Source organism: Lissotriton helveticus, chromosome 1_2 (assembly GCF_964261635.1).
Source record: "Lissotriton helveticus chromosome 1_2, aLisHel1.1, whole genome shotgun sequence".
Lineage (NCBI taxonomy): Eukaryota > Metazoa > Chordata > Amphibia > Caudata > Salamandridae > Lissotriton > Lissotriton helveticus.
In genome coordinates, this window is record NC_136058.1 from 410,892,760 (window position 1) to 410,919,621 (window position 26,862).

General features: G+C 47.8%; 1 protein-coding gene across 1 annotated transcript in view; it reads left to right on the forward strand.

Annotated features, from left to right (window-relative positions):
• LOC144807983 (uncharacterized) overlaps positions 1 to 26,316 on the forward strand; it is a 62,965-nt gene extending 36,649 nt beyond the window's left edge. The window contains 2 exon segments of the mRNA XM_078673563.1: positions 21,667 to 24,703; positions 24,907 to 26,316. Coding sequence (XP_078529689.1) covers positions 22,384 to 24,703; positions 24,907 to 25,106 — 2,520 coding nt within the window. The 5' untranslated portion in view covers positions 21,667 to 22,383 and the 3' untranslated portion in view covers positions 25,107 to 26,316.
• The last annotated feature ends 546 nt before the right edge of the window (positions 26,317 to 26,862 follow it).

The following is a 26,862-nucleotide window of genomic DNA, read 5'->3' on the forward strand; positions in this document are numbered from 1 at the left end:
AGCACATACGCATCGGGTAGCAACCATCTCTGATGCTCTGACAATTCAATCCAACAACCATTCGCATCCATTCTACCCGTACTCTCTCTCCACATGTTCAACTCTTTCTCTGTAGCTTCAGCTTGAATAGACTTCACACTCTCTATCGTGTCTTCACACATTCCAACATCACCAACCCATCTTGCAGGGCCTGCAACATACATTCGGCTCATCACATTCCTTGCAGTTTCTTTCGCGATTTAGTCAGCAAATGCATTTCCACGACCAACATCATCAGTCACCTTCTTGTGAGCACTACATTTCACAATCGCCACTTGCAGAGGCAAGGTCAGTGATTCAAGAAGCTCATTCACCAACTGACCATGCTGAATCTTAGCTCCATGCGAAGTCAGGAACCCACGTTCTTTCCACAATCGTCCAAAACTGTGAGCCACACCAAAAGCATACTGGCTGTTGGTGTGGATGGTCACTTTCATTCCTTTCGACAACACACATGCTCTCGTGAGTGCAATCAATTCTGCTGCTTGAGCTGAATTATGTGGAATACGTGCAGCTTCAACAATTGTATGCAAAGTCGTGACAGCATATGCTGCAGTCGTATCACCATTCGGGAGCTTGAAACATGAACCATCCACCCACAATGTACCATCACATTCAGCAAGAGGAGTGTCCTGGAGATCTATTCTCCCTTTCATTTCTTCTTCTGTCCTAAGAAAACAATCATGCTGTTCTGAAGCATCTAATTCCTCTACAATCGGCAACAACGTGGCTGGGTTGAGTGTGTTGCAGCGTTTTATGTGCACATGACTCGCTAACAATGTCAACTCGTAACCTGACAATCGAGCACTAGTTAAGTGCTGTGTCTTGGTTCTGTTTAACAACGTGTCTACTGCATGTGGAACCATAACGATCAAGGTGTTATTTATCACTAAACCAGCAGACTGTCGAATAGAAACAGCTGCTGCCGCTGTTGCTCTTAAACAACTTGGCAATGCTTTAGCTACCGGATCCAAAGTCGACGAAAAATATGCACATGGACGCTGCTTGTCCCCAAACAACTGTGTCAACACGGACAATGCACAACCTTCTTTCTCGTGGACATACAGTGTAAAGGGCTTACTGTAGTTGGGGGTACCTAACACAGGAGCCGAACATAATGCTGTGCGCAATTCAGAAAAACTTTTCTGACACACTTCAGACCAAGGAACGGGATTCGGTGTATCTCTACACGTTAATGCCACCAAAGGTTTGGCTAATAACGAAAAATTTGGAATCCACTGTCTACAGTACGATGTAATGCCCAAGAAAGCACGCACTTCTCTCTGTGTTTTTGGCACACTCAATTTCGCTATTGCCTGAATTCTTTCTGGGGTCAGTTTCCTTCCCTCCTTTGATAAGAGATGACCTAAGTAGGTCACTTCTTGTCGACAATATTGCAATTTGGAAAGTGACACCTTGTGATGCAAATCACACAGATGACGCAACAATGACAACGTGGCTTTTTTACAGATTTCCTCAGTATCTGCAGCAATAAGCAAATCATCAACATACTGTACAAGAGTAGCACCATCAGGTAAAACAATCGTATCAAGCTGTGTTTTTAGAGCTTGACTATATATTGATGGACTTTCACAGTAGCCCTGGGGAGCTCTTTTAAAGCGGAAGCAACGTCCTCCTAAACTGAAGCCAAAAATATCTCTGCTCTCCTCAGCAATCGGGATGCTGAAGAAAGCATTCTTCAAGTCAATCACCGAAAACCATGTTGCAGAAGCTGGAATCATAGTCAATAGGGCAGTGATTTCAGGGACAACTGGAAATTGTGGCACAACTATCTTATTGACCTCTCTGAGATCGATCACGAATCTGTAAACAGGTGGCTGAGAAGGGTCAGTTCGTTTCAAAACAGGCAGAACAGGACTATTGCAAACGTTGCCTCTTGTTTCTTCAATGACATCTTTTTCAATTAGATCGTAAACGATCGCTAGCAAAGCTTTTTCACCTTCACTAGAAATTTTGTATTGGGGAATTCGTGGCATTTTAACATTGACTTTCAATGTTACAATATATGGTGGTATTTCAAAAAGACCCACATCATTAGGACCAGTAGCCCAAAGAATATCAGGAAGAAACGACAATTCTGTTGGAAGTTTATCCCTTGACAAATACATTGGAGAAACCACTTTCTTACCTAAAGTAAGTTGTACTCCTGAAGGAGAACAGTACAAAGTTGCATACAATCTTTTTAACAGATCTAATCCCAACAAATTTTCACCACAACCTGTTGTCAGAATAAGGGGTGATTCGAATTCACAAGGACCAACAGAAAGGGACATAGGACTAGAAATCGGGTTCCTAACCGGGCCGCCAGAAAAACCTACAGAAACATTCATTTCGCCAGACAAAGGTGCGCCGGGGGTTTTGAGTGCATAATAGAACTCTTTGTAGCACCAGTATCCAACAGAAAAGGCTCCAGGTAATATGGAAGGTAATATTACCTTCCATATTCTCATCTTCTACATAGTAATCATCAGCATAGTACTGAGCTGTCCTACCAGACGTGTTATTCTGCTGATCAAACCTATTCATCGAACTTTGAGGTGGAAAAGACTGTGCATTCTGAGGGACGTTTCCACGTCCTCTACCTCTAGGCGCTTGCTGAACACCTCTACCTCTTGTATTTGACACACCATTTGCGCGCTGTAACAGAATAGGGCAACTATACTTAAAATGACCCTCTTCCTTGCAATACGAACACTGGTTGGGACCTACAGGAACACGTGGCTGATTATACTCTACTCTTTGCCTTTGAAACTGTTGAGGTTGCTGATAATTATTCTGATAGTTATTCTGACCACCATTATTCTGGCCACCACCACCACGTGGCGGATACGCTTGCTGTAACAAAACCTTCGTTTTCAACTCTTTAGTTTTCTTCTCTGCTCTATCTTTCTCGTCTTTGTCTCGATTTTCATAATACTGTGCAGTAGCCAATATCTGTGCTGAAGAGGAAACTGCCCAAGAACTCTCTGAATCCTTCAACTTTTTACACAACTCTGGAAGCAGATTGTGCACGAATTTCTCGACGAACAGTCGCTGACCACCTTCTGTGCTCATATCTTGACCACTGTGGTCGACAAACGTTTCTTCAAACCTGGTGAAGAAATCAGACACCGTTTCATCTTTCTTCTGCTTACACGCAGACAATTTATCCCAAGTTACTCGCATGGCAGGCATTAAAGTTTTCATGTAATTAATGATCCTACCAGGGAGATCTGCTACTAAAGGCTCAGGTTTAGCACCACCAACTTGTCGGGCATCGACAGCAGTAATATTAGCCCATGAGTCACCTAACTCCTGGTCATGATCTGCATGACGAATCTTTCCCCATAAAGGCTGTGGAACAACATTCCCAAATAACATATCGATATCGGCTAAATTCATGATACATGACCCAGCAGTCTGTGACAACTCTTTGTAATACCCTGCGGGATTTTTACGGGGATCAGGCAATGTCTGTTTAAGGGCCAAAACTTCAGCTCGCTTCCAAGGAACATGTACCAACACACGCTGAAAGTGTGCTGGAACGGCGTCAATATGAAGAGCGGCATCAGCCTGAACTGCTTCCTTCCATACCGGAGGAACTTCTCTCATTGGATATTGTCTCGCCTTCTTTTTAGCAGAAGAATCATACTCAAACAACAACGACTTAGAAACACCTTCAGTCCTAAGTGACAACAACGTCGCAACTGCTTTCCTAACATCTGAACCCACAATTGTGCCTTTTGAAAACTCGAACCGTACATGGCTCAACTCGGGCGGATTAGAGTCCAAATCATTTTCCTCTAAATCTTCACACAGAAAAACACACATTTTCTCGAAAATGTATCTCTGTTTTGATGCTTCCCACTTGTGGAAGACTTCCATAACAGATTCTAGATCATATATTGTCGGGTCAGTCATCCATCTATGTGCCAAATGATTTAACGTTTCTTTCTCCCTAGAATCAGGCTGTTGGCTACGCAACTGTTTATGCTTAGAGACAGGAGCCGGACTTGTCGCTCCAAAGAAAGGATATAAAATACTATTAAATGTGCTAGTCACTCTCTGACGAACAGAAGGAGAAGTCGATGAAAAGACAAGAGGGAAAGCAGAGTTAGACGAGGCAGATGTAGAGGCAGTGTCAGGAGAAGTACCAGGAGTGGTAGTCGATATAGTAGTCAAAGTTGTAGGGAGTATAGGAAGAGCAGATGTCAAAGTCGGTGGCCCTTGAGGAGGCTGCACCGGAAGAGCAGGAGCCAGCTGAAGAGTAGCTGGTGGGTGCTGTGGAGGAACAGGAGGCATAACAACCACAGGTTGCGCAACTAAAGGTTGCGGAGGTGCCGTAGCATTTTGCGCATAGGGCGGTGGCGAACTTAACAAATGCGCCATTAACGGATCTTTTTCAAGCTCTTTTGCTGCATCTTGCTGAAGAGGCGGCAAAACTGGATAACATTTATCTATTACCATTTTACGTTGCCTGTGCAACTGCTCACTCATCTGTTCTTCTTCATTGTCTTTAAACTGCATAGCAGCTTGCATTATCGAAATACCCCTTTCTCTCTTATTTTTTTTCGCTAATTTAATTTCCTTCTGTTTGGCCTCCTTACGCCATAGGCGGAAAGAGTCAAACATTGCCGGCCGGGCTTTCTTCTTAAAAAGTTTAACTTCAAGATTATCTATTTGGATATTTGGATATTTGGATGGGTATTTATAAAGCGCTGCGTTCGCTCCGAAAGGAGCATCATGGCGCTGAGTAATCCTTGAGGCCAGGTCGCAGAGGGTAAGGGGGGAGGCTAAATGGAAGCTTTGGACCATTCGTCGGGGAGATTGAAAATCCATGTTTTGAGAAGTTTTCTAAACGGTTTCTCGAGAGTCTGATGTCTTAGGTGTCTGGGCATGCTGTTCCAGGCTTTTATAGCCAGGGAGCTTAGGGTTTTACCTCCTTTAGACTTCAGGTTAAACCTGGTAGAGACCATGAGATTTTCTTGGGCAGAGCGGAGGGAACGACTCGGGTTGTAGTGTGGGAAGCGTCTAGTGAGGTAAACAGGGCCTGTTTTATTGTAGGCCCGAAAGGCAACGATGAGAATTTTGAAAAGTATTCTCTTGTGCAGGGGGAGCCAGTGCAAGGTCTTAAGGGCTGCAGAGATTGAAGATTTGCGAGGTAATTTTAAGACCAGCCGGGCAGCAGTATGTAGAACACTTTGGAGTTTGGAGAGGGTGGACTTCTTGGTCCCTGCCAGGAGGCCGTTGCAGTAGTCCACGCGCGAAAGAATGAGGGCTACTGTTACCGTTTTTCTAGAATCTAAGGGGAGAAAGTCAAAAAACTTTCTGAGGGATTTGATTATGCCGAAGCATCTGCCGGCCACGGTCGTGGCATGATGGTCAAATGAAAGATCAGAGTCGAAGAATACCCCGAGGTTTCTAGCGGTAGAGACGGTCTGGGGGGGGCGGCAGAATTATCAGGCCACCAGAGAGCAGGACAGAAAGAGGCGTTCTTTCCGATGAGTTACAGCGGAGGTGGTTGGAGTCCATCCATTGGAATACAGCAGTTAGGCAATGTTTAAGATTGAGCTCTGCATTGTTGGAGTTGTCGTCTAGGGGGATGATCAACTGAGTATCATCGGCGTATGAGGTGACAGTTATGCCGAATGATTCAATCAGGGTGAGGAGAGGGATGAGATAAACATTAAAAAGAAGGGGACTAAGGATGGACCCTTGGGGCACTCCGGAGGAGACTGTTTTCTCTTTAGATTGGAAGGGGCCCAGGGCAACAATTTGGGACCTGTCACAGAGAAACGATCTGAACCATGATAAGGCTGAGTCCGAGATTCCGATATCCCTTAATCTGTCGATCAGAATGGAATGGGATATGGTGTCGAATGCTGCCGTGAGGTCAAGAAGGATCAGAATGGCCTTCTTCCTTTGATCTTGCAGCATTTTGATGGTGTCGGTCAGTTCAATTAAAGCAGTTTCGGTTGAATGTTTAGGCCGAAACCCGGATTGTTGAGGGTGAAGTAAGTTGTGGGTTTCCAGAAAGGATTTGAGTTCTTTATGGACTAACTGTTCTGTTATTTTTCCCAGAGCGGGGAGAAGGGTGATAGGACGGAGATTGGTCAAGTCCACTGGGGATTTATTAGCTTTTTTCATAAGCGGTTTGACAACACCCCTTTTCCATAAGCGAGGAACAGATCCAGAACTGAGAGACAGGTTGATAATGTCATTGATGATGGGGTTTATCTCATCAATGATTTGATGGAGGATCTTGGGAGGGCATGGGTCGGAAGGGGAGCCGGATTTGCACGAGAGAATGGCATCTCTGGTTTGGGCCAGGGTGACCGGGGTGAAGTTTTTAAGACTGTCAGCTGTCGAGCAAGGTTGATCTGGATTGGGAAGACCATAGAGCGTTTGAGGAGGGGGGAAGCTCTTTTGGATAGCGTTAATTTTTTCATCAAAGTATTCAGAGATCTTGTCGCATAGCTCTTGGGAAGGGGGAATTTCAGGTTGGAGGGTTTTGGGATGGGTGAAGGTCTTTACTATTGTGAATAGTGTTTTTTGTTTTTGGCTGGCTTCATTGATGGCTTTTACGTAGAACACCCTCTTGGCCGATTTGATGGCAGAGAGATAATTTTTTCTCTGGAGGATATAGTCGCGGCGGTCGTCGTTGCCATAGGTTTGACGCCATTTACGCTCGGCTTTCCTGCGGATTAGATGTGCGGAGGCTAAGTCAGGTGTGAACCAGGGAGCGTTGTTTTTAGTTTTTTTCTGTATTCTGTCATGGCGGTTGGTGGGGCTCCGTTTAATAATTTCTTGTGAGAGCCAGTTATGGAAGAGGTCGCATCACTTTCGATGTTACCAGATAGAGGGGGGGAGTGGGCTTGGGAAATGGGATTGATAATGAGGTTTTGTTGGACGGTTTTCCAATTGGCAGAGTGACCACGATGAGAATTGAATTTATTGACAAAAGGAGGGCAGCTGCTGGAGATGTGGAATGGGATCAGGCTGTGATCAGTCCATATCTGGGGCAAGGGGGGCAAGATGGTGAGAGAAGGGAAATTAGTGCAGACACCATCTAAGGTATGACCTAGTGAGTGGGTAGGCAACGTGACAATTTGTTGTAATTGGAAAATTTCAAGTGTTTGAAGAAAATTTCTCGTTTGAGGATCGAGGGGGGACTCAAGAGGCAGATTAAAGTCTCCTAGAAGGGTGAAATGTGGGTAACGAAGTAAGAAGTGGCCCAGAGCATCGTTAAGAGAGTCGAGAAATTTAGAGGCGTTGCCAGGAGGGCGGTAAATCAGACCTCCTGATAGGGAAAGGGATTGGCTGAGTTTGATGGAAAAACCCATTCCCTCTGAGTCGGTAAGTGGGTCAAGGCAGAAGGTGTGACAGTTAAAAGTGTTCTTCAAAATAATTGCGACACCTCCTCCTCTTCCTTTCAATCTGTCCTGTCTGTAGAAGGAGTAACCCTGGGGGAGAGCTACGGCTATGTCAGGGTTGCTGTCTTCTGTGAGCCAAGTTTCAGTGATCATGAGACAATCAAAGTCATGTTCTATGATGAGGTCATGAATATCTTGGCTATGTTTGCACATAGACCGGGCATTTATCAGGCCACATTTGAAGAATGGTAGCTGGTTCTTGGGGGGAATTGGCTGGTCGGGATCGATGGTAGGTGTCCAGCAGCATTTGGGGCAGCTGGCAGAACCGACTACCTTAGAAAGGTCAAGTTTGTAGGAACAGCAGGAAGAACCTCGGAGTCGGAGGAGGTCAATAGGGGTGTACCTAATAAGTGGAGGGATTAGGGCAGGGTTTCCTGCGCCTGGCGCGGTCTTGGCGCGGACGGGCGCAGACGGGCTTGCCTTAGGCGTGCCTTCGGCACGCAAACGGCGCTCCCGCTGCGCTCGTCCGCTGCGCTTCCTATGCATGCACATATTTAAAGAGAGGGGGGCGTGGCCTAAAAGGGGCGTGGCCAGCGCGCACGCCTGGGCTGATGGCGGCCGCTGGAAGAAGAAGAAAGCGCGAACAGCGTTAAGATCGGCTGTGCGCTAACAAAGTTTAAACAGAGGCGCTTAGAACACAAGCAATGGGTAAGTGACACCACACAAGATAAAAGCAGTTTTTAAAATCAACTTTTCAGATATTAGCGAGAATAGTACCTCCAGCTCCCGGCTACTTTGCCTCAGGACTGGGAAAAGGAAACTGTCAGGCGCTGGTTATGCAGCGTATTAGTAGTCAGGGCAGGGGGCGTGGCCTAAAAGGGGCGTGGCCAGCGCGCACGCCTGGGCTGATGGCAGCCGCTGGAAGAAGAAAGCGCGAACAGCGTTAAGATCGGCTGTGCGCTAACAAAGTTTAAACAGAGGCGCTTAGAACACAAGCAATGGGTAAGTGACACCACACAAGATAAAAGCAGTTTTTAAAATCAACTTTTCAGATATTAGCGAGAATAGTACCTCCAGCTCCCGGCTACTTTGCCTCAGGACTGGGAAAAGGAAACTGTCAGGCGCTGGTTATGCAGCGTATTAGTAGTCAGGGCAGGGGGCGTGGCCTAAAAGGGGCGTGGCCAGCACGCACGCCTGGGCTGATGGCGGCCGCTGGAAGAAGAAGAAAGCGCGAACAGCGTTAAGATCGGCTGTGCGCTAACAAAGTTTAAACAGAGGCGCTTAGAACACAAGCAATGGGTAAGTGACACCACACAAGATAAAAGCAGTTTTTAAAATCAACTTTTCAGATATTAGCGAGAATAGTACCTCCAGCTCCCGGCTACTTTGCCTCAGGACTGGGAAAAGGAAACTCTAGGATTTCCGTATCAAAGCTACCATATTGGGGCCATTTTAAAACACCATCGTTTCTGGTGTATTTGATCCACACTTCATTATATGTGATGGGGCCTACTCCATGTTTCACATATAATTCATAAGTTGGAGTTCCAATCGGAGGAACCGGACACGAGTCCTCCAATCGGGAATCCCTTTTACTACAACCAAGACAAAACGAATTTCCAAGTCTGCTAAGACCAGGCATCTTAGCTCTCTAGTCTAGCTCCAAACTTCAAAGGATTATTGATTACGATATTTCTCGTGAATACACAAGTCCTTCGGCTTTGGCACTTGCAAATTCCAAATAAAGATCCCAAAGGGATGCCCAAAACTAAGAACCAACTAAGGACTGGGAGACGCTACACTTATACTTAACTGAGATATCGATGACGTCACCAGAAGACTCGTCTTTAGCGTTTCGCTCTACCAAACTTCAAGGGTCCAAATCAGGGCGATAGCCAGGGCAGCAGTCCTTTGTAGCCGTCGGGAAGCGGGGAACCTCGCAGCAAAGACTTTCGGACCACGTCGACATGCAGGGGTCGATGAAGTGGCGGCCTTCCTCCAGAATTTTCACACGAAGCTCCTCACGAACTTCTGGCTGGACCGGTACCGCTGGAATCGCCCCACGTTGGGCGCCAACTGAGGTACTGGGTTTTTAAGAACCGGTACCGAACCGGTAACCCAGCAGTGTCAGGGTACACCCAAAGACCTCGAGTACTTTCCTGATTCAGACCACAGAAACTCAGAGTCTTCTAGGTGAAGTCAAAGATCGAATTTATTGGCTGCAACCAAGTAACAGGTCCTAGAAGTACAACAACACGGGATGTATATTCTCAGGAGACTGCTCAAATTTACAAAGTCAGGCTTCTCTTTCTATACGAAATATTGTGCTTTAGGCAAACATTCTCCACATTTCAGTATACTGTTACATGTTTCCACTACAAAGGAAAAGCAGAGTCATGATGACAAGCCCACATTTCAGTTTGTCCATCCCATAACAAATTACCCGGCAAGGCCCAACATTTCCATCAGATATCGGTGGACCCCCAATAAAAACGGGCACCTCCCCATCATAAAGCAAGTGAGAGAAAAAAGAGCAGGGACAGGTGTGAGCAAGATTCGGCAGGGTGTGTGTGCGATGAAAAGGTTTATGGTAGGGTGTGCCTTGATGCTATCTCGTTCGGCCACTGGGAGAGGAACTGACCAAACAGGTTCGGCCTGGGGCAATGGTTCCAACTTGCCCAGGTCAGATGAAAGTCAATTAAGGTGTACGTGTCCTTTGGAATCGAATTTGGCTTAATTCAGCTGCCTATGTGAGGGCAACTCACAAAATGGCTGCCGTACACAAAATGGAAGCCAAGGGTTTCTTGGCGAAAATGACGATTTCGAGGTGAAATCGTCACTCAAATACGACGAAAATGCTTGTACATAGTGTACTAGCCATTCTCGGTCTTTTGATACCAAATTCGTCATGTTACGACGAAGTTTTATTCTCGAGTCCAGAATTATTACACGAGTCCAGAATTTGCAGAACCACAGTCCTGTGTCCCTCCAGCATCCCCGGGTCCCAAATGGCCTGCCTACTTTCCCGCTTGGACTACAGGGTGCTGTGTATCTAATCTTCGGGGCCCGCCTCCCCTCCTTGCCGCTCCTCCGTCTCCTCCCAAACTGCATCCTTGGTGTCCTTAGTGGAGCTGTAAGTCAGATACAGGTCCCAAAAATGTTTTGGTCTGCTAACAGGGGGTAGGAGTTCGCTATAGAACTGTGATTGGGTGCAGCTGTACAGCATATCCCTGGCCCATCTGTGTTTGGTCGGAAGCGGGCCTCGCATCCAGCATTGCGCCACTGCGCGCCGAGCCATAAGTAACCCCATATCTGCCAGGCGACGTGTCGCCGGTGGGAGAATCCTGGTGTGTCCCAGCAACGCCAACGCAGGGTCGACTGGGAGCTCAAACTCAAGTATTAGTCCTAGTTCCAGAAAAATGTCTTCCCACACCAGATGTATGAAACCCTCCACCGGTGCATGGCAGCGTTCACATTCCGACGTCTGTCGGAGCCCGTATCTGTGTAGGCGTTCTGGAGTGTAATATACACGTTGTAGAAATTTAAAATGGATTAGTCTGTGCCGGGCATTAGGCGACACTTTTTTAGTATTTTGGCAGCAGTATTTCCACATTGAGTCATCTATCTGCTATGTAGGTCATGTTGCCATGCCAACCGGGCTTTCGAGGGTGGCTGTTCCCTGTGGTGCAGTCCTGCCTTGTATAAACGCGAAATCAAGTTGCTGGGTGAGGGCTTTTTTATGACATACGTCAGCTCTGGAAGTTCGGGAGGCTCCGCCATGTCCGGACCCAGCAGCTCTTGAAGTGCTGCGCAGACCCTGTGCAGGTGAAAACGGTGCAGTAACGACACCGGGATCTGGGAAGGGGCAACCTGTTCACAGGAAACTACCTTCCCATCCCTGAACAGGTCTCCCAGCTTAACTATACCAAGTTGTTTAAGGGCGCGCGTGACCCCCTTCTCCCATAGCGGCGCCAGCCACCCGGCCCAGTCTGTCGGAACAAGGGGGGAGTACAGTAGGGCATAGTCCTGTCTCTTGGCCAAAGAATGCCATGCGTGGTTCGTCGTTGTGATTGAATCCAGAGATCCTACCCGGCGCGTGGCCGGCTCAAACACTGTAGCCGGGGGAGGGAGGGGGTCTGTGAACAGAGTCTCCAGGATCACGTGTGGGATATTACGATCCCCATGTATCCATGTGTGCAAATGCGTTGCTTGCGCAACCCTATAATACCTCTCCATGTCCGGGGCCCCTAGACCGCCTTGTTCTTACGGGAGCGTTAGAACTTGCCACTGGACCCGTGGTTGCTTACCTCTCCATGCCAACCGTGTGAGAGTCTGAGTCATTGTTCTGAAGAAAGCCTTTGAGAGGATCCCCGGGATATTGCTAAAGAGAAACAAAAACCTCGGTAGCACAATCATTTTCATTAATGCGATGAGGCCCAACAGGGACAACGGCAATTTACACCATCTGTCTACATCTTCAGTTAACTTAGTGTAGGCGACTTCATAGTTTTCCCTTACTAAGATGTCCGGGTCCGGATGCAGCTGTATGACCAAGTATCTGACCGGGTCTTCTGACCACTGTAATGGGTAATCCATAACAAATTTACGCGTCAACGGACTCAGTGGGAATGCCACCGATTTGGTCCAGTTCACCTTCAGACCAGACAGCGCTCCGAACTGCACTACCTCCCTCAGTACGGGGGAGAGGTTGAGCTCCGGGTCTCGGACGTACAAGAGTGTATCATCTGCGTACGTGGAGATACATATCTTGTAAGTAGGGAAACTAATGCCCTCATGACTATGGTATTCCCGGAGCGCACATGCTAGGGGTTCTGCCACTAGGGCGTATAGTAATGGTGAGAGGGGGCAGCCCTGTCTGGTGCCTCTGCTTATCTCAAACGCTTCCGTGACTCTATCACCTATTCGCAGTCGGGCCGATGGTTTGTAATACAAGGCACCTATCATTTGTAGGAAGGGTTCGCCCAACCCCAGCTTTCTGAGCACTCTCGACATAAAGGGCCACTCTACGGAGTCGAACGCCTCCTCCATATCGAGGAAGACTGCCAATGCCTTATTCTCCGGCTTCACATGCTGCATCGTCCCTAGGACTGTGCATATGTTGTATGTGAGGTTCCTAGAAGGGATAAAACCGGCCTGTTCCGGGGCCACCAGTTCCGGAGCGAGTAGTGCGAGGCGCGTCGCAAGTACCTTGGCATACAGCTTTGCGTCAACATTTATCAGGGACAGGGGTCTGTATGAGCCGCACTCAGTGGAAGGCTTCCCTGGCTTAAGGAGCGTTATAATGAGATCCTCTCGCATAGTAGCAGGCATGCTGCCTTCCATGCATATGTCGTCGAAGAGGATGGAGAGGAAGGGCACCAACTGTTCTTTAAAGGCCTTGTAGAAGCCAACAGTCAGCCCATCAGCACCAGGAGCGCTACCGGACCGCATGCCATCGAGCGCCTCCACTATTTCTTCCTTTTGAATAGGCATCATGAGGAATTCTCTCTGTGAGTTGGACAGCTGTGGCACTTTGATATAGCTTAGGTAGTCGTCAATTGCCTCCTCCATTCCTGTTGACCTAGACTTATAGAGAGTGGAATAGTACTGCCTGAATTCCCCAATAATCTGCTCTTCATCTGTGAGAACCTCCCCCGAACTCGACACCAGCTTGCCCACTCTTAGCTGGTGTCTTTCGCAGCGGACTATTTTGGCCAGAAGAGAGTGTGGTCTCTCACCTTCGCCATAAGTACGGGCAGTGGCGTATTTACCCATATGTTGCACTTCCCTGTCTGCCTCTGCGTTATATTCTGTCACCAGTTGTTTAATCTGTTCCATGGCGTCCCCCTCAGGCTCCACCCGCTGCCTCTCTTCCAGTTCTGAGAGCTGATTTTCAAGATGTTGAAGTCTCTGCCTAATGGATTTCAGGACACTGGAGTGTTTGGCCATGGCTATCCCGCGGACGTAGACCTTAAATGCCTCCCATAGCGTCTGGAAGCTGTCTACAGAGCCCACATTGGTCTCAAAAAAGTTATCAATTTCGTTTGCGATTTCTCCCCGGAAAACCACATCCAGTAGGGAGTACGGGGGGAAGCGCCACGTAAAGGAGGGGATCCTATGAACCGGCGTCTCCAGAATCAGAAGGAGAGGAGAGTGATCAGATAGCGTGCACGGCAGTATCAGACAGTCCCTGACACTATTGGAGAGCTGTTGTGATGCTAGCCAGTAATCTATTCTGGTGTGGAGTGCATGATAAGCGGAGTAGTGAGTGTACCCCCCCCCCGGAGTGATGCCGACTGTGCCACACATCTAGGAGATCTAACTGCACCAGTTCAGTCCGGACTACCATGGCAGCAGCTGACGGGTTCCGGGGGGTCCCGCAGACCTATCCAGGGTCGGGTCGAGTACTAAATTGAAATCCCCTCCCCAGAGCATATTTGAGTAGTCATACGACTTGCATTTCTGGGCTAACTCCGTGTAAAAATCAGGGGAGTCGTAGTTCTGGCCATATACATTCACAACCAATAGATCATGCCCCTTACCCTGACACCTACAGAGTACGTAGTGTCCTTCAGGGTCTGCCTCTGGAGACGTCAATGTGAGTTTGGAGCACGGGTTGGCCCATGTGAGTGTCCCCCGTGAGTGAGTGGTGAAGCCCGCCGCCACACTACAGCCTGCTATACCTTTGTGTGTCAGCATTTTGCTGTTAAGAGGTAAGTGAGTCTCCTGTATGAGAGCGAGATCTATGTGATGTCTACGTGAGTAACTAAGGACCTTACGCAGCTTTCTAAAGTCGTTGAGGCCTCTAACATTCCATGTCAGTACCCGCAGGTGATCTGATGCAGTGCCAATCTGCGGCATAGGGGCTTCAGCCATGACCTTGTCGGTCGGTGTGAGTACTGAGGCAATTGTGTAAGAGTCTCAGGCGCCCCGAAGGGCGATTTCGAGCAGGCTGTGTGGCGTGTAAGTGGCAGTAGTGTACACAGTAGAACCAAACCCATAGTCAGCAATTAGCACAACCGCAGTCAAACAAAGCAACAACCTGTTCCCAGATACAGTCCCCAACATTCCACCCGCCACCCACAGCAGACCCACCCCAATTTGGCCTTGCAGGTCCCCATCCCACCCAGCCCTCCCCAGCAACAATTTCAACATCCCCATATGCATTACGCTCGGGGCAAAGGTAGCAAGCTAACTCGTCCTCTGTGCACAACTCTCAACTCTGGTGCCCAGCCCCCCTCCCCCCGCCCTGCACCACCAGCAATGCGTCAATGCACCAACCTATACACCATTATGGTTTTCTCCTGGTTTACCGTACTTGTCCCTCCCACCCCCGCCACCCCACAGGCGATACCTACACTTCGCCAGCTAACAAACGTGACAGGGGCACTCAGAGCATATGTCCATCAGAGTTCAGAACACAGAGCAGTCCATCCCATCCTCAGAACCCTGGCCCCACTTATCTGTCACATCGTCCCTGTGGGTCACACCTCCGAGTCCAGATCCCTCCAGTCGCTAGGGTTGTAAAGTCTTCATCATAAGTTCACTTTGCTCCAAGCTTCGCACCCCCAGATCACTCCTGTTCATCGAATTGACTTTTATCTGCTTCGTTCTGGTTGTCGGCTTGTCCGTCTTTCTTCTCCCTGGCCCATGTTTTCAAGGCTTTCTGCAGCTCTGCCGGGTCCGTGAAGATATGTGAGTGGCCCTGCCTATTCACACGTAATTTGGCCAGGTACAACATTGCGTAATCGAGGCCCATATCTCTGAGGCGTTTCTTGTGAGGGGCGAAATGCTTTAGTGCCTCCTGCACCCTTGCTGTAAAGTCCGGGAATATGGAAATCGCCGACCCCTCGAATTGTAGGACCTCCTTGGTTCGTGCTAGCCTGAGCGCCGTGTCTCTGTCTCTGTAGTTTAACAACTTCGCTATGACTGGACGGGGAGGGTAACCCGGTTTGTGCTGTGGGCCAAGCGTGCGGTGTGCGCGTTCCACGACAAACATTGCCGAGAACACTCCGTCACCCAGAAGCGTAGTGAGCAATCGTTCTATGAATAATTCCATCTTCCCCGTCTGAGTGGTCTCCGGAAGGCCAGTGATGCGGAAATTGCAGCGACGGGACCGCGCCTCCAAATCCTCCGTTTTATCTTGGAGTGTTCTGATGAGTGTCTCCGCCCGCCGTCGTGCTGTGTCTAGCTCCGTTTGGGCCTCCTCTACCTCTGTGATTCGCCGTTCAGCCATGTCGTGCTTCTCCGCATGTTTATCGAGGCGTTCCGCCATGCGGTTCATTCTGTAGGACATGGCGTCCATCTTGGATCCCAGCGCCGCTATATTCGTCTGGATATTCTGCTCCATGGAGCGGAGCATAGTTTTTATGTCTGAGTTCTCTTCCTGCGTCTCCCCTGTACGCGCCTCCTCGTCGCGCTGTGCCGGGGGACTCTGCACGGGTAACCGCCTCTGTGAGAAGGGGAGCTTACTCTGAGTTCTGTCACCTTTCCCCATGTTTGGTAGCGTCCTGTGATTACCGTGTTCCACCGGTGATGATGCGCAGGTATCAAGTGGACTGCCGTCGCACAATCGATCGTCCCGTCACCAGTGGGCTTCTCAAGCTTCCCAGCTAAAAAAGTTAGGGGTCGAATCACTCCTACCACATCCGCTTGCCCTCTTGATGTTGTGGAGAAGGAGCCCGTCCGTCCGGCCCAGACCGCGGGGTGCCCCACTCGGTGTCGACGCTGTCCGCCGTTGAATGTGAGGGCCACGTGGGCCGGCACCCCGGTAGTGCAGCTGGTGTGGGCTCAGGGCGAGTCGGGCAGTGGATCAGGTCGCTTCAGGTGCCGCCGCCGTCCCAGTTACGAGGCCCCCAGGTGCAGTAGGGCCCAGAACCGTCGACCCACCTGGGTGGATGTAATGCAGGGGGGAGGGTAGGCCACCCCAGTCTCGGGGACCCATGGCGCCTCAGCCCTCCCGCAGTGTGAGTCCTCCGCTCCGTGTGGTGCTACAACAGCTTCCCTGGCGCACAGCTCCGGTCGCGGCAAAATGGCGCTGTTGGGCTCCCCCTTCCCCCGTGGGTCAGGCTCACCGTCTCCTTTACGGTCTCACAGCGGCGGTGAACAGCGGCTGCCGTAGTCCCGTTGTGGTGCCCGCCTCCTTCCGTCGTGTTCGCAGGAGCCTGTTGCAGGATAATCGCCCACGGGGGGTGCACTCGCTATCTCCAGCCGCACGCCTCCTTACGCAATCCGGGTGTCAGATTTAGTACCTGGAATTTCCTGATATCCGCGGGAATGCCAGGCCGAAGCTGATGCTTGCTCCCAACTCCCTCACACCACTGCACCAGATTTCTCTTGCCACAGTGACGCGGGGGAAAGGGGAAGTGGAAGAGAAAAACAGAGAGACTGCCCACACAAGAATCTTCACCTCGATTGTTCAGATTAGATGAATGTTCTTCCTACAAGATTGAACAAAACATTAATAAGTTCATGCACATTGAGTTTAACAATTATATCTAAATTCACTCTCTCTCTTTCTTTACCTGACTTAGTGTGGGAGTTAGCCTCTCTCTAGTAAATCTCTAAATGGAACTCTACTGCGATGAACATCAGTCAAAATAAATACTTGGTAGAATTGGAGTCTGAAGATAAAGGTGGTACACAAGAATATATATATATATTGTTATCTACTTGAAGAGGGTGTCTCTAGAAGAAGAGTTCTCAGAAGACTGTACTCCAACAATATTCCAAATGCCAACGACAAAATGTTCAGTTCCAAAGGAGGCGCCGATTAAGGTCAGCAGATGGCGCTCTAGGTTTACAAAAATAACTGCTTTAACTCCTTGTAAGTCTATTCTGCAAGTTCATAATGATAAAAGACTTCTCTGGAAACTCATTTCTTCATGAGCGAAAAAACCTTCATGAAAGAGACTTTAATAGTGAAGTTTTAAGTCTCTAACTGATGTGGAAAAAAAAACTATATACAAGGCGCTGGAAAAGAATGTCTCTGAACACGATGTAGAAAATTGACCTGAAATACCTTATTCATTTCGTGTACTAAAACAAGGAATGGTCTCACCAATACTCGGTGAATGCTGCCTCAGGAAAATGGAGCCAGTACGGAATGAGCTGTCACTGCTGCTGGGTTCACTTTGATGAGGCTCTCTGACGGGACACACAGGAAGGCTGAGGAGAAACACAGCGCGAGTCTGTCGCCTGTTCAGTGACTTCCTGCTGCGAGCTGAACCAAACTGAAGGCTCACGAGAGGAGCCGTCTCGGGAACTCGATGTCGAATAAACAAGAAATGCCAGATATAAAACGGGTTTCAGTCCTCTGGCCTAACAAGAATAGGAGAGCGCGAACAAAACATCCGCCTCCCGAAAATGAACGGTTGAAGTGCGACGTTCGGTAAACGCTCGCGCTTAACGTTCAGCTGTGCCAGAATTCAATGGGGCCACTAGAACGCTAACCGCTTGAGCAAACTGTGGCAACAGGGAAGTGCCTGACCTGACTCAAACGATATCTAGAAACCAAAGCGCCCCAACCTGTTAAGGAGCAAGGAGTCTTTGCCAACATAGAAACCTTGTTTATGGGGGAAACTACCTGTGAATGCCTTACCGAGAAGCCATTCCTGACACCGGGTAGTGGTTCCACTAGAGGCCGCGGTCTGCGGGCCCACTCGGCTCTCAGGAGAGCGAGCTGTCAGCTGCCGTTTGGGCCGATGAATACTCCCCTCAGACGTACCGGACTGGTCACCTGTGGTTCCGCCAACCGTGGGGGTGTCGGGGGTATCCAACAAGCGTGGTTAATGCAGGATAGAGCAGGATTATTGGTGGCGCCGGCAGAGCTCGGGAACTACGCGGCCATTCTCGTCGCCTGCTAGCTCCGCCCCCGTCCAGACAGTGGTTTTAGAAGGAACCCGATGGGTTCACCGTGGCGTAGAACAGGAGGGTGTCCCTTCAGATGCGGGCCCGTGTCTGTGTTCTATCGCCCCAAGCAGGGAAGCCCATCACGGTGGTGATTGGTCTACCCTGCGATTTGGCTGGAAGGGGGTTGTGTTGGACTTGGCCCTTCTGGCAGGTTCACCCCTGAACTTTTTGCTTTTTATATGTGACCTGGGGAAGGTGATTTTTGGTTTCTGCGCACTTTCACTGTGTCCCAGTGGAAAGTGCGTGCGCACTCTGAGTGCGTGTGGTGAGATAGGCCTGCCCTCCCATAGGAATGCATGGGGAATGTCTGTGTCCCTCGTAGTTCCTGATGCGTGAGGTGTGCAGGCTCGAGTTTGGTATGTGCGAACTTGTGAGATTGAATGCTGCGCAATGATGTGTGCGGCGTGAATGTGTCTAGTGTGGAAGTGACACTTCTAGATATGGGTGTGCGTGTGCAGTGAGTGTGCTGGCGTGTGATTGGCTGGAGCTGGCTGCTGAGCCTGGCTCCAGGAGTCTGGATGGGTCTACCCCGGTGGTGAGTGGAGAGATTAGCATGCTGATGTGAGGGAGGGGTGCTCCTGGGACCTGAATAGAGCTGGGCTTTCCCCACACAATTCTAGCTCCGCCCCCTGTGGTGCGTCTAATGACCCTAGCCTGGCCAGTGAAAGGAAAGGGTGGTTGAGCACATCACAGTGCTCCAAAACCAGCTGCGACTGGTTTTCCCCCACCCTGCACCCTGAGACAAAGGAATTCACGGTATAAAAAGGGGCTGTGTCCCCTTACGAAATGTTTTCTTCCTGGATCCTTGTCCTGAGGGGGGGTGCTGCTGGGCGCCAGGAGGACCGCCACTGGGGATTGCCTCCCTGCCTAGGAGGACCCTGTGAGCTGGCCCCTGGCAGGCCCAGCCTTGCCCCCCACTTCCTAAAGACTTTTGCCTGGACTTGTGGCTTTGTTCTACAGTGCCAGGAGTGCTGTATTTTCTACAAGAGGAAGAAGGGCTGCATTTCCTCAAGAAGGAATCCCTGGACTTCTGTTGCTTCCCCTAGCGTCTGGGAGCGCTTTATTTGCCCCTAGTTTGTCCTAGGTGAAAGCGGCTGCCCACGCCGCATATTTGCCAATTTTTTGTGCTTCATGAACAGGAGGCCACCCTGTTTTATTTATTTATTTAGCGGGTGCCCACCCCGTATTGCCGCCAAACAAGCCGCCGAGGTATCCCCCCTGCGGCAACCCGGAAGCAGAAGCCACAAACCCAGAAGTCCTGCCCCGCAACCTCAGCGCGGACAGAAGCAAGAAGCCGGCGTCTCCCCCGGGGCTCCCGAGAGAGAGGGAGAGCCCCGTGGTGTCCCGCAGAGGAGCCTGCAGCCTGCGACGGAGGAAGGAGGAGCGCGAGTTACAGTGCCGTACCTGCCCCCACCGCACCATCGAAGAGGACCTGCCGCCCCCGCCGTCACCGCCACCAGAAGCGGAGAAGCTGGTGAGTGACGAGGCGGGAGGAAGCACGAAGATAGTGAGAGCCCATGAGAGCTCCGGGCACCATTGTCAGCAGAGGGGGCGTCGGGCGCATTGCCGGTGCCCGCTCCTCCTGCAGCTGCTCAGTGTGAGTGGGACTCTGTTTGATCCCCCTGCCCGACCGCGAGTAAAGAAGACAGGCAGCAAGAGCCCCGGTGAGTGGGGCTCCGAGTTGGCAGTCCGCAGGGGGGGCATTTGTGTAGTGAGAGCCTGCGAGGCTCCCCCTGAGGCCCCATTTGCTTCTGTGAAGCCCACGAGAGGCTCCTGGGCACACCGTTCTCGAACCCGAGAGGCTCCAGGGCACCACATTTGTTTCTAAGCCCACGAGGGCTCCTGGGGGTACAGTTGGTTGTTTTAGAGCGTGCGAGGCTCCCACATCGTTTTTGGCGCTACTATTCATGTTAGGAGCCCAGAGGAGTTCTACAGCTGCCCAGCACTTAGTGGGCAGCTGCTACGTTTAGGCCTGGTGCAAATCTTCTTTGGCTGCCTGCGCAGCCTGCCCTGACATTTGGGACACGGGGCGTTTCAGCCCCATGAGAGGTCAGTTGGCCTGGGGACAGTCACAGGTTGTGGCTTACATCATTTCTGCGAATTATTCTGTCCTGCACCTCTGAATGTTTTTTGATGCGTCATGTGCCTTGTTCCTACACCGCTTAATGTATGTTAATGCATTATGTGTTTTCCTTCCCTACACCTCTGAATGTGGTGATGCATCATGTGTAATGTGTTCTTGCCTATACCCCTAAATGTATAGTGATACTTAGGTGGTTGTTCTTTCTAGTACAGGTGTTGCTAGTAAGGTCCTGGTTCCCTGCGTAATATTCTCCTAAGGTGGTTAGGGTTGCGTAGGTGGTACTTGCCTCTTACCAGTGGTTACTGGTTGTGTGCTTTATTTTCTATTTGGTTCTACAATTGTTCTATGTGCTAAGGGTTATCCCACAGAGTGCTAATTCTACCAAGTGTTAGTTCCAAAAGTGTTTCTTCCTGACAGTGGTGCCCGTGGCCCTGTCCCATGCACCTAATCCCCTGTAAATTCTGCCCGTGCCCATGGCACATTGTAAAGTGTGTATTTATTATCTAATGTGTTTGTTACAATACAAAGGCTATTTTTTATAGAACCTTGTGTGGAGTTTCCTTTGTGGTGGGCCTTGGGTGTTGTTGCTGGGTGCGCGCGCAAACACTTGCCTCCGAGTTTAGCCTTACTGCTCGTGTCACGTTACCAAGGGGGTGAGCAGGGGTTATCTTGGCGTGTAACTCCCTTGCCCTGACTTAGAGTGGTGGTCTCTGACTGACTTTGGCGCAAGCCCTGGCCAGCCAGGGATCCCATTTCTAACACAGTAGATTGGGTTTAGCATTTGAAAACTGCACCCTTTTGAACTAGGCCCAAGGAAGGAGAAATGCTATCCTTTTTCCTTCCTTTTCTGACTTTGCATGCGTGCAGCACTGTGTAACAATCATACAATGTGGGAAAAGCTTTCCCTCATGTCTAGGCATAGTATTTTGTAGAGAAAGGGAATCCTTCCTGTACAAAACCTATGCTGGACTCACACACACACCCTAGCACTCTGGTGCCAAGTTGTGTGCATGGCGCAGGGCTGCTGTAATCAGTGGTGGTGCAAGGGAAAGGGAAGGAGAGAGACATATCTTTGAAAATATGGTCCTCTCCTGCTCCCTCCCTGTTGCACAGAGCAGCCTCTGGGGTGCGAGGGACTGCGCTGCATTGCGTGGAGATTTTGTAAATCTCTCAAATGTGTTTTACAACCATTTAAACATTGTGAATTCTCATTCCATTATGTTTCAATTTAGTAATTTTAAATATCTTTACATCCAACAGAAAACGATCCTTGAATGTATAAAATGACCATCAATAATGAAGCTAATGCTGTAAATCTTCAATAATAGCAGAAATAATGAGCTCCAGTACTGAGGACAACATCAGCGCAGTTGGCGACAGAGTAACCTGCACATAAACTGACAGATGCCGAATGAAGCATTAAGGGCAGTTCAGTGATTGCAAGAGGCTGAGCTGTGCACCTCCACGCCACAAGACGAAGAAATGACCTTAGGAAAATTAAGGCAACAACAATAACAAATCGCATCCTGTATAAACAAGTGTCCAATACCAGCTTTGATCATGGGATCGGTATGATGTGATTACCACAGTGATCTGTTTTCTAATATGATGACAAGCCATCATTCCGCGCTCCAGGTGAATAGTAAACAATTTCTAGCCAAACCACAGTAACCAGAGAAAAGCACAACAGAGCGGAGCCGGACAACTGACTGGTAAAGGAAAGAGGCGTTCTTCTATCTGCAATACAACAGACTGTCCCAATTTGCACCAGCCAGAAGGAAAATACATCTTTACCCGCAAGCGTGCTTAGCCATAATCCAATGTAAAGCACAATTGCCTACAAAGACATCTTCTACGTATGAGGAGTATGGCAAATGTTTGGTGGCTATTGCATTTTATTATTGAAGCAGAAATCGAACGTGCAAAATACTTCAAACATATAAAGTGTGTGAGAAAAACACAAGTGCTTTATCAGACATGTTGGCCCATCAGGAAATACAGTCATGGGATGTAGACAAATATATACCCGACCCACAGACACTAATTAAGAAAGAAGAATCATACACCTGCAGCGAAAGCTTTAGTTTGTCATCACTACTCAAGCTTCATCAGCACACGTACACAGTAGAAAAACCATTCGAGTGCAGTGAATGTGTAAAGAGCTTTAGTCAGTTATCATTCCTCCAAACACATCAGCGAACACACACGGAGGAAATGCCATTCAAGTGCAGTGAATGTGCAAAATGCTTTAGTCAGATATCACACCTTCAAAGACATAATCAAACACACACAGGAGACAAACGATTCAAGTGCAGTGAATGTTTAAAGAGCTTTAGTCGATTATCATCCCTACAAATTCATCAGCGAACACACACGGGGGAAAGGCCATTCAAGTGCCGTGAATGTGGGAAGAGCTTTAGTCGATTATCATCCCTACAAATTCATCAGCGAACACACACAGGGGACAAACCCTATCATTGTAGTGAATGTGACAGCAGTTTTCGCAGCTCTTCAGCATTAAGGTATCATCAGCGAACTCACACAGGAGAAAAACCATTTAAGTGTTATGAATGTGTCAAGAGCTTTAGTCAATTATCAAGACTACAAATGCATCAGCGAACACACACAGGCGAAAAACCATTCAAGTGCAGTGAATGTGGGAAGAGCTTTAGTCGATTATCAGTGCTACAAAGTCATCAGCGAACACACACGGGGGAAAAACCCTATCATTGTAGTGAATGTGACAGTAGTTTTAGTTACTCTTCAGCATTAAGGTATCATCAGCGAACTCACACAGGAGAAAAACCATTCAAGTGCAGTGAATGTGGGAAGAGCTTTAGTCGCTTATCAAACCTCCAAACACATCAGCGAACACACACAGGTGAAAAACCATTCAAGTGCAATGAATGCGGGAAGAGCTTTAGTCGATTATCAGTGCTAGGAAATCATCAGCGAACACACACGGGGAACAAACCCTATCATTGTAGTGAATGTGACAGTAGTTTTAGTTACTCTTCAGCATTAAGGTATCATCAGCGAACTCACACAGGAGAAAAACCATTCAAGTGCAGTGAATGTGGGAAGAGCTTTAGTCGCTTATCAAACCTCCAAACACATCAGCGAACACACACAGGGGAAAAACCATTCAAGTGCAATGAATGCGGGAAGAGCTTTAGTCGATTATCAGTGCTACAAAGTCATCAGCGAACACACACGGGGGACAAACCCTATCATTGTAGTGAATGTGACAGTAGTTTTCGCGGCTCTTCAGCATTAAGGTATCATCAGCGAACTCACACAGGAGAAAAAACATTTAAGTGCAATGAATGTGGGAAGAGCTTTAGTCGATTATCAGTGCTACAAAGTCATCAGCGAACACACACGGGGGAAAAACCCTATCATTGTAGTGAATGTGACAGTAGTTTTCGCGGCTCTTCAGCATTAAGGTATCATCAGAGAACTCACACAGGAGAAAAAACATTCAAGTGCAGTGAATGTGGGAAGAGCTTTAGTCGCTTATCAAACCTCCAAACACATCAGCGAACACACACAGGGGAAAAACCATTCAAGTGCAATGACTGCGGGAAGAGATTTAGTCGATTATCAGTGCTACAAAGTCATCAGCGAACACACACGGGGGAAAAACCCTATCATTGTAGTGAATGTGACAGTAGTTTTCGTGGCTCTTCAGCATTAAGGTATCATCAGAGAACTCACACAGGAGAAAAAACATTTAAGTGTAATGAATGTGTCAAGAGCTTTAGTCAATTATCAAGACTATAAATGCATCAGTGAACACACACAGGGGAAAAACTATTCAACTGTTGTGAACGTGGGAAGAGCTTTAGTCACTTATCAAACCTCCAAACACATCAGCGAACACACACAGGGGAAAAACCATTCAAGTGCAATGAATGTGGGAAGAGCTTTAGTCGATTATCAGTGCTACAAAGTCATTGTAGTGAATATGACAGTAGTTTTAGTTACTCTTCAGCATTAAGGTATCATCAGCAAACACACACAGGAGAAAAACCATTCAAGTGCAGTGAATGTGTAAAGAGCTTTAGTCAGCTATCACACCTACGAAGACACCAGCGAACACACATAGGAGAAAAGCCATACCATTGCAGTGAATGTGTGAAGAGCTTTAGTCAATTATCAGAACTACAAATTCATCAACGAAAACACACGGGGGGGAAGCCATTCATGTGCACTGAATGTGCAAAGTGCTTTAGTGAGTTATCGAGCCTTCAACGTCATCAGCGAACACACAGGGGGGAAAAGCCATTCAAGTGCAGTGAATTTGCAAAGTGCTTTAGTCATTTATTAAGCCTTAAAAGTCATCAGCGAACACACACAAGGGAAAAACCATTCAAGGGCAGTGAATGTAAAAAGTGCTTTAGTCACCTGTCAAACCTACAAACACTATTCAAGTGCAGTGAATGTGTGAAGTGCTTTAGTCAGTTTCAAACCTTCAAAGACATAATTGAACACACACAGGGAAAAAACCCTATCATTGTAGTGAATGTGACAGTAGTTTTAGTGACTCTTCAGCATTAAGGTATCATCAGCGAACACACACAGGAGAAAAAGCATTCAAGTGCAGTGAATGTCGGAAGAGCTTTAGTCGATTATCAGTGCTACAAAGTCATCAGCGAACAAACAGGGGGAAAACATATAAGGGCACTGAAAGTGAGTAGTGCTTTTGTCAATTTTCGATCCCACACAGCCCTCAGTGAATACACTCCTTCATTTAACTTGCATGGAAATAATCCTAGAGATGCAGAGACTCTGGAGAGATTTTAAGAACATCAAAAATAATATTGACCCTTAGAGGACAAAGACAAGAGCTGAACGGTGCAGTTATTGTGAGAGGAATGAATTGCGGAAAAAGATCAAATTCAAATTATGTGGGACATTGAAATACCAGATGATAGAAGACCCGACTAGCAGTAAAGAAGAAAAACAGATAATAGTATTTGCAGAATTGTAAAACTGTTTGTTTCCAGAGACTGTTCACCTCAGTACACATAGCAAAGCGACATGATGCACCAAAATACACAGTGGGAGACAAGCACCATGTGGACTAAAAGAAAAGAAACATTCTTTATTTTTATTTGGTGAAGAAGAGATACAAAAAATAACATTCAATCACACCTGATCACACTACCTGTAATAGCAACACTGAACAACACTGGGACTAACAACGGTACTTTCACCTAACTTGTCAGATTAGTGATAAAACCTATAAACCCAACACGCCCAGAGTGGACATGTTGTCAGGGCTCTGGAGATGGAAGCTTCAGTTGTAAAATGTATGTATTACTATTAACAAATGCTACAGCAGTATATATAATGAACTAAAATGAAGCACAGGTGTTCAACAAATAACGTATTGTTAGATATATAAAAGAGCATATACCTTGTTTTTAATTAACGTTTGCTACATCTTTTACACACTGTTATCAGTTGATGGATCAGCTTGTGCCTCGAGCCTTATACCAAAGTGTGACCCGTGGCTCCTTTCCGACTTGGCTCTCCCTATTCATTTTGTGACTTGCCAAACTCTACTTTTTACCATAATTGAGCCACTGTAAGCAGCAGATTCAGGTTGAAGAATCATATGCAAATCACAATGACGTCAGAAGAAGTGATGTCAGGCCCTTATAATAATTTTCATGTGAAAACTTGACGGCCTGTTTTAAAAACAAAAAAACAAGAAACATAAAATAATGTCAAAAGAAGTTTTTGTTCTCAGTTTTTATACATCATGTGTTTTTCCAAATATGAGTTTGTAACTAAACTCGGAAAGGACTGACTGTGTAAATATTTTTAAAGTGCTTTGTGGAACTTGGAAATTACATTTTTAAACAGTTTTCAGCGAATAAATAAAATGTGCTTTTAATTTGAGTTTGTTTCCTAACGTTGTTCTTCATACAGCCCCTAAGCCCTAAAGTGTTTCACATTTACAATGTATTAAGCAACTGAAGGGCTAATTTTGTCTAGTTCTCTGTTCCTCTCTTGCGCCACTCACACAAATAAATAAAGGGGACGCTGCTAGTTGGACGGATAGTTACAAACACTCTGAGGCCTGTGTTTGCAGATGCAATAAACAAAGTAACAATTCCCAGTCGCAGCCTAAGGAGCTAGGTTTAACTAAATCCCTTTTCTAGGTAATAGTGGGGGACCACATCAAAGTGTGTCGACCCCCGACTTGTGACGTGCTGATAAAGCAATAGTGGATTTGAGTAATTTACGATGAATTGAAATGCGAGGAAGAGAAGAAGAGAGCGAGGTGCAGGATATATTAAAGAAAATGAAAAAAAGAGACACAAGACTTTACCCTGTTCTGTGTACAAGCACTTTACGTAAACAATTTGTACTGTGCGATATGAACAGGCTGTCACCCCTATTTGTATGTAAATGAGCTTCTGTGACCATACACCCCAGGCTCCC